The 7,655-nt window shown below is 33.4% G+C and overlaps 1 protein-coding gene across 1 annotated transcript; it reads right to left on the bottom strand.

The window, feature by feature from the left end:
* On the bottom strand, nt 1-1,170 carry LOC110730003 (germin-like protein subfamily 1 member 17). Its single transcript, XM_021909789.1, has 2 exons — nt 945-1,170; nt 1-823 (listed from the first exon to the last, which is right to left on the bottom strand). Exons 1-2 carry the CDS (start codon nt 1,066-1,068, stop codon nt 267-269), a joined length of 681 nt encoding a protein of 226 aa, XP_021765481.1. The 5' UTR covers nt 1,069-1,170; the 3' UTR covers nt 1-266.
* Nucleotides 1,171-7,655: the final 6,485 nt, after the last annotated feature.

Raw genomic sequence — 7,655 nt, 5'->3', positions numbered from 1 at the left:
AAGAAAAAAAAAGGACCAAAGTAGTAATTGATAATACTTTTCCGTAATAATTCACTTTTATAACAAGTAAATAAGGAAATAATATCCCATGCATAGTAGGATACATTTATAACATGATGATGAAACAACGTTGACAAACCAAGCCCATATCGATCACTTGGTTATTATTCAAATCAAAATATAAGCAAAAATAAAATATTGTAGTATTCTTCATATCAAACACCACATAAACAATTTTGTATAAATAGTCCAAAGTCGTGGAAGAATTAGGTGCTCATCCAAAACTGTGATTGGAGCTTCTTTACCATGTATTCATCTAGCTGGAAGGCCTTGCTTAGAACATCGACAGAGATAGGTGGCTCAGCCCCGAACACGGCCTTAGCAATAGTGACCGTACCAGGGTTTTGGCTGCTTAATCCGGCAATAGCAACAGCAGGAGTTTTTCCAGCATTGAATTGGAAATGAATGAGACCTTGTGGAAAAACGAAAACATCTCCTTTGTTAAGCACCTTAGCAAACAACTTGTTATCGCCGTTTGCAAGGTTGGAGGTTACGAAACCAACATAGAGGGTTCCTTCCATAACCGTAAGGATTTCGCTTGCACGAGGATGAGTGTGAGGGGGATTTAGGCCATAGGGTGCGTAGTCAATCCTAGCCAAAGATATGCCGAGGGTGTTGAGCCCTGGAAGTTGTAACGCGGAGACTAGTGTGACATTGGAACGTAACATGTTGCCAGTGAATCCTGGCTTGTCTAGCCCATCGAAAAAGAAATCCTCGGGTTTGGCGTCCATTGGATTCTTACAGAACAGTCCATTCACAAACACTGCAAATTAGTTAAAACCATTAACAACGTAACAATTTATTGAAAGAAAAAAAGTACTAATTGATAGAAATAAAAATTAATCAAATCGTTTGGGATTTATATATTGGGATGAAAAACATACGTTCTTTGTTTGGATCATTCACCGCAACACAAAAGTCTTGTAGCTGAGTAGGATCCGTCGCGTAGGCCACATAGGAAGACATGGCAAAGAAAATAAGGCAAGCAAAAAAATGACGAGCTTCCATCTCTTTTTTTTCTTATGTAAATTGGTATATTACACTCAAGATATGTGAAGAAGGTTTATTTCAAATTCAAGTTGCATTGTGATCTTTGCATGCTAAATGATCCCTTTTTATAGTTGAGATTTGGGAAGCTATGATATGGTTCAAAGACGTACGTAAATACGTCGAATTGGTCGTTACACATGAAACTTTCTTCTCTAATATAGTTTAGTTTTTCAGTTAGAGTAGTTAATTAATGTAATGAACTTCATCACTTAGCAGGTAATGACTTTGTCTATCTTGACATAGTCAAGGGGGATGTTTTCATACAATTCACTTAATTAAATAACTTTTTCCAAGTAGGTTAAACAATGACGTTTTAATGCAATAGAGTAGTAGAAACTAGAAAGTTTTGTTATATATTCATGCATCTACTTTTCATAGGTGAATTTTCTAATTATATGAAAAAGTTAAAAAAAACCCCTAATAAAGTTTGCAAGCTTATCCTACTTACGTACCTATATTTGATTTCATTTAACATTACAAATTTATCCTACTTACGTATCTATATTTTATTTTATTATAAAAAAGCTGAAACAGTACAAGAAAAAATTATTAGCAAAATCAATTATTAGTTCTAACAGAAAGAGGGGGGGGGGGGGGGCAGGGGCAGTAATCCCAAGTTATACGGAGTATATACTTCGTTATTGAAAGTTTAAATCACAAGTTACGTAAATACCAGGTACGTACGGAGCTACCAAGTGGGTTGTTAATGTATTTTGTACTTCGTATATAACTAGGCTCGGATTTAACCAATAGCCTAGACCTCGTGAATTCAAAATTATTGATGTCACTATATTTCCTACATCTTGAATTCTTGATGTTTATACGTCAAAAACCTGAAAATTAGATAATACACCCGGATGCACCATGCTCATGGTGCACCCGGGTAAACAAAAAAAGGCGGAAAGAACATATAGTGTTTGATAAAGAACATACCTATGTTTGACAAAGAACATACCTTTAATATGTTATTTGAGTGTGATCAGTGTGTTCTTTGAGTAAAATTATATGTTCTTTACATTATAACTTATGTTATTTAACATATGTTGATAAACATATTTTTTTTTGGGTTTAATAATACAAAGTATGTTCTTTGAATTTGGCGTGTATGTTCTTTAAGGTCGTAGTGACGCCCAAATTCTATTTTTTATTATCATGTCATATTTAAATTACTTTTATTATCGCACATTCTTTGAGTTTGATTAGTGTGTTATTTAGGTATTAACTATATGTACTTTACAATATAAATTATGTTCTTTTTAACATTTGGTATTTTGAAATTTGATATTGAAATCTTAAATTATTTTTAATTGAAAATAATGTTAGAGTAAAAAAAACTAAATTATTATGGGAAGTTGAATTTTTTTTTGGAGAGATAGAAAACTATTTTTTGGGGAAATGATATCTTTGGTAAGGATTTTTTAAGAGGTGATCAACATTGGCATGACTCACATCCCGACCCGATCCGGCCCGAAATAGGGTGAGTTTGGGCAAACCTAAAAATGCATTTTTAGTTAAAACTCGATCCGGGTTCGAAAAAAGCCCGAAAACCCGCTACTTTTCTACGGGTTTGAGCACGAGAAATTATGATATGGCCCGGCCCTACTCGATTATTTATCACTTCTAAATTTTTCCCGTTAATAATGTGTAATTTTTCAGAAAATTTTATCAAGCTTTTATCTCATTCTTTTTATTATATCTTTATGTTCTTTGGTAATGCATGTTTTTGTCAAATACAACCATGTTCTTTGTCAAATACATGTATGTTCTTTATGAAACACAGGGTTGTTCTTTCCGCTTTTTTTTTTATTTATCCGGGTGTATGATGAGCACTGTACACCCGTGTGTATAAACCACAGATTACAAAATCCCCCTCCCCTAGCACGAGTACTTTTTATTTTTGCGTACTGTGCCCTCTTATACTTCTAATACGTAGTATTTTGCTTGTTTAATTGTGGTACAGAAGCTTACACCGTGCAGCAATAATAGCCTAGACAGAAGGGAAGAAGTGGCAGCCATCTTCATATATATCCAATTTCTTAAGAAATTTATATTCAGTTAGAGGTGTAAAATCTATATATGACTATGAGTACGTACGATTGTTGTTAACCTATCCAGTTGATTTGGACATAAACAACACTTTCTTTTCGACAATGTGTAATAATGGCTCTGTATCAGTATATATAGTTTGTATGAAACTATCTAGCCTACAATTACAACTCACAATTATATGTTGTTTGCTATGGCCTATGATGAGCAATAGTCTATACAGTACAATTGATGAATTGGAGCCTATGTACTGTAGGGTTTTGAGTTCTTTGTTGCTCGTGTCATCAACCTTATTAGTGAAGATCAACAAGGACTACGAGTGTTATATTGAAGTGATTCAGTATGATACAGGGCTCTCTATAAGTGGCGCGGTGCTAGTTTTGTTCACAACCAAGTCGTCCAAGCCAAGGCCTTTCGCCCCTCAAGCCTTACTTGTCAGAAGCAGGCTTCTTTGCTGCGAGTGTGTGATCCAAGACAGTGCATTAACTTATTTGGGAGAAAGTAAATCTCAAATGTTGAAACAATACGAAGTATGAGTTACTAAAGGGAGTCTCATAGTCAAAAATTGGAAACTATACTAGTCACAAACATATTTCACAAAGTTATTAGTATCCATTAATTGACAACGGAGTATGACTCTATGAGTAAAATATGAGGTGAGGTTTCTATCAGAAGTTCAGAACTATTCTTTAACAATTCAATATGAGTTGCCTCAGCTCGTTGCAAGGCCCAACCCATTGGCCTAGTACCAATAATCACATTATAATTAAGCCCGTCCTGGCCTCCCCCTTCTCCCTGCAAACTCTAATTGGTGAGATTTGATCTCATGACCAATGTCAATATGCTATAAAGGGAAATTTGGTTCCAAATTGATGTGCGACAAGTCTATGAGTGATTGCATTTATTGTATCTAGTTAAAAAATATATAATAATAATAAAAAAAAAATTAGCCTAATTACGCTCCGAAATGAGGAACTTCCAATCCAAGATCCCCTTCATTTAAAGCTCTACCACAATTTAAAACGCCACACCTCAACTTCCTTTTTCTTAGTTTTTTAATTGAACTCTATTTAATTTTTGTATACTCATAGATAAAAGGCAAAAGGTAACGAGCGCTCCCGAAGCATTGGGTAAGAGAACTTAAATGGAAATATTAAAGTAAAATAAACATTAATTACACTGATATACGCGTGATTTTGACATACTTTCATAACTTAATACTATTTTTAGTAATATATTATTTAGTTATCATCCTACAATATATGGTGTCATTTACCTCAACTTCCTTTTTCTTTTCTTTTTTTTTTTTAAAAAAAAAAGAAGTCCTAAAGGACACTAAATTTCATTAAATAACGCCATAGGTATCATCTTATTTAGACTGACTTACATCTGCCTACAACTCTCAAGCAACGAAAGGAGCTTAGGCATGCGAGTGAGTGGTAGAAGCAGGAACAACTGGTTCAGCTAACGAACTTTGACCCTTTTTATTGTACCAACCAGGCAAGCTTTAGCTTGTTTGGTTTGTGCGGCACAGGAAAGAAGAAGGAAGAGCACAAGACATAGGCTTAAGAAGACCGCGTGAAGGAAATACTTTAACCAACGATAGGCCGTAAGGAAGAGGATCGGAGGACTTGAAGGTAAAGGCAGCAAGGTTTAGTGAAGCCATCAACCTTCGCGACTTATTTAGATTTAGGGGCCGGATTGAGCCATTTAATAGCTTCATTTCGAACTATATCCGATAGTTCGTATCCCCCTTCAACCGGCTTCAAAACTAGCTAATCTGCTGACGATTTTTGCCTTTATATATCACCCCGAATGGAGTACTCAAGTTGAACCGGGCGGAAATCTCCTTTGGAAGGGTCTGTTCGAGAACTTCACAACTTCACTCTAGGGCGATTCCAACCTCGAACATCGGGTTTCCTCTCTTTATTCAATAGAACAGTGGCCAATCTAGCGAAATCATCAATAGGTCTTCGACCTACCCCTTAAGAGAAGATCTATATATCAAAGATCTGAAAATCCCTCTACAACGGGAAAGCAGGGAAAGCCTCTACGCCCTAAAACCAGTATAGACTAAACAACCCTAGCGGGGACTTCAAGATTGGAAAAGTCCACTTTCTGAAACATGACATCTACAATTGACAATTAACGATAATGAAAACGAATTTAACAAAATCAATTAAGAATTAATCGGGGAAGGGCTAAGAGTCCAATACATAAATATAACAATTCAGCACATTCTCGATTCGTTGTCTCGTACAACTTTTTGGGTGGATCTGTCGTTGCTTCGCAATTTTGTGAGAAAGAAAATTCTTGTGTTGATTTCGTAATCCGAATCCGAGCCATAATCAATCGTAGCCCCGCACAACTAGAGACCAAATTAAACACAAATAAAACCTTGTCTTTCGAAAGGAGTTTAAAAAATCTTTTCTTTCGAAGGAGATCGAAAAAACCGTCTTTCGAAGGAGATAAACCCTTTCTTTCATTCGAGGGAGACATTATTATAACCTATGAAACAAAAAGCTTAAATGAAATAAAGATTGGGGCTTTCCACTGGTGAAATCCGATGGAAGCCCCTTCAAAATTAACAATGGAGGCTAGAGTTTAGGAGAGAGAAGAGAGAGATGAGGCTAGGGTTTTTTTTGTTTTTTTTGTTTTTTTTTAATACTTGTCAATCCTTTTTCTTAGTTTTTTAATTGACCTCTATATAATTTTTATATACTCATAAATAAAAACATCCTACAATATATGGTGTCATTTACCTCCACCTAGTTTTTTTTTTTTTTTTTTTTTAAATTGTAAAATCTAATATCATATCATGTCACTAATAAATAAAGCCGGTCTCGCAGCCAGACCACGAGACAGCGACACTTGGCATTCCAGATTTTCATTAAGTGCCGCACCACGTAGACGATAAATAGGTATTATTGTGACACGTATGATGCTATGTAAGCGATTTTTGGATAGATTTTTTAAGATAAAATTGTTGTATAGAGTTTTATTATCGATAGAATTCTAATATTTCATATATACAAAATTAATCATAACTTTTTTATAAATATCCTATAACTCAACTCTATTTCCATCATCAAATTCGTTCTAAAAAGTTCTTTAGAATAAGATCCATTTATAATATAGTAATCACAAACTTTTATATCTAGCTGGTCAAATTGTGTCACCAACTATTATAAGAATTATTTTGTGAGTGTTATAGGGGTTACTTGGTCAGTGTTATAGTGGTTACTCAATTAGTGTTATAGATAGGGGCTACTTAGTCAGTGTTAGAGGTTACTCAATTATTATTACAAGGGTTACTCGGTCAGTTTTATAGGGGTTACTTTGTCCGGCCAGATGGTGTGGCTAGCCGCATACAAAATGCATTGTTATTTAATTTATTTAAAAAAAAATAATAGAAAATTAGTAAAAATAAGTTTTAATCTGTAAAAATAATTTTAGTTTTATAAAAATACTTTAGTTCAGTGAAAATAATTTAAGCTCAATATAAGTAATTTCAAGTCAATAATAACATAGATATCATTTACAAACAAAACTACAAAAAGTATTCTATTATATAAATATAAGCCATATGATATCGTATGTCAAATATCCTACATTATCATAACGGATTATATGACCGTATTTATTAACATTCAAGTAAAAATGTTATCTTAAAATTTTATCAAACATCTGGACATCGCCCGGACACAAAACTAGAGAGCCATGGGATTTAATTTTCTTAGCGTGCCATGTAAGATTATAAATTTTAGTTGTAGCCAATTGAATAAGAGATTATTAATTTCTTTTAGAATTAATTAATTCAAATACCACGTAAGCAAATTGGCGAATGACATTTTTAAGTTTAAATTAATTAAATATTAAATATTATCTTTAGATATTAGGAATTTTATTTAAATATATAGCAAATTTTAGCAAATAAATATAAAAAAAAATTGTTTTAGAAAATTCAAACAAACCGTGCATCGCACGGGGTTCATCTAGTATCACTAATAGCTGAGATTAACGATGTTAATTTTAATTTTTTTTTTTTTTTGAAGAAATGTTAATTTTATTTTTATACAAATTTATCACATATCAAGACAAAGTGGTAATTAAAAAAAAATTAATTATCCGTAAAATGATCCGTAAAAACGATAATATTGACCAATAAGATAGAGTGGCACAATACAGAAGATTCGACTCATAGGTGATATGTCCATGTTTTATACCAAATCCATGTTGCCAAATTGGTAATTTTAGGGGATGTCGCACATTACCAGCCAAATCTCTACTGCCAGAATCTCCGGTATAAAAGTTTAATCAGCCCAATACTTATAATTCTTGCACAAAAAACGGCTACATTTTCCCAGAAAAATTTCCATCACATAATAATTTGTTAAATTTTTGGTGCTTTCCGATCTATCTATTAACCTATACTAAAAACAAATTTTTACATGACACTTGTCATTATCTTGTAAAAAAATTTTCCGTCTTACTTTTTT

Source organism: Chenopodium quinoa, unplaced genomic scaffold (assembly GCF_001683475.1).
Source record: "Chenopodium quinoa cultivar QQ74 unplaced genomic scaffold, ASM168347v1, whole genome shotgun sequence".
Lineage (NCBI taxonomy): Eukaryota > Viridiplantae > Streptophyta > Magnoliopsida > Caryophyllales > Amaranthaceae > Chenopodium > Chenopodium quinoa.
This window is presented reverse-complemented; position numbering and strand designations above follow the sequence as displayed.

Excerpts from the sequence above, each read along its gene's own strand:
- LOC110730003 (XM_021909789.1), bottom strand. The coding sequence starts at position 1,068 with ATGGAAGCTCGTCATTTTTTTGCTTGCCTTATTTTCTTTGCCATGTCT. Across the intron at positions 824-944 it reads GAATGATCCAAACAAAGAAC|TGTTTGTGAATGGACTGTTC; the intron begins GTATGTTTTTCA and ends ACTAATTTGCAG.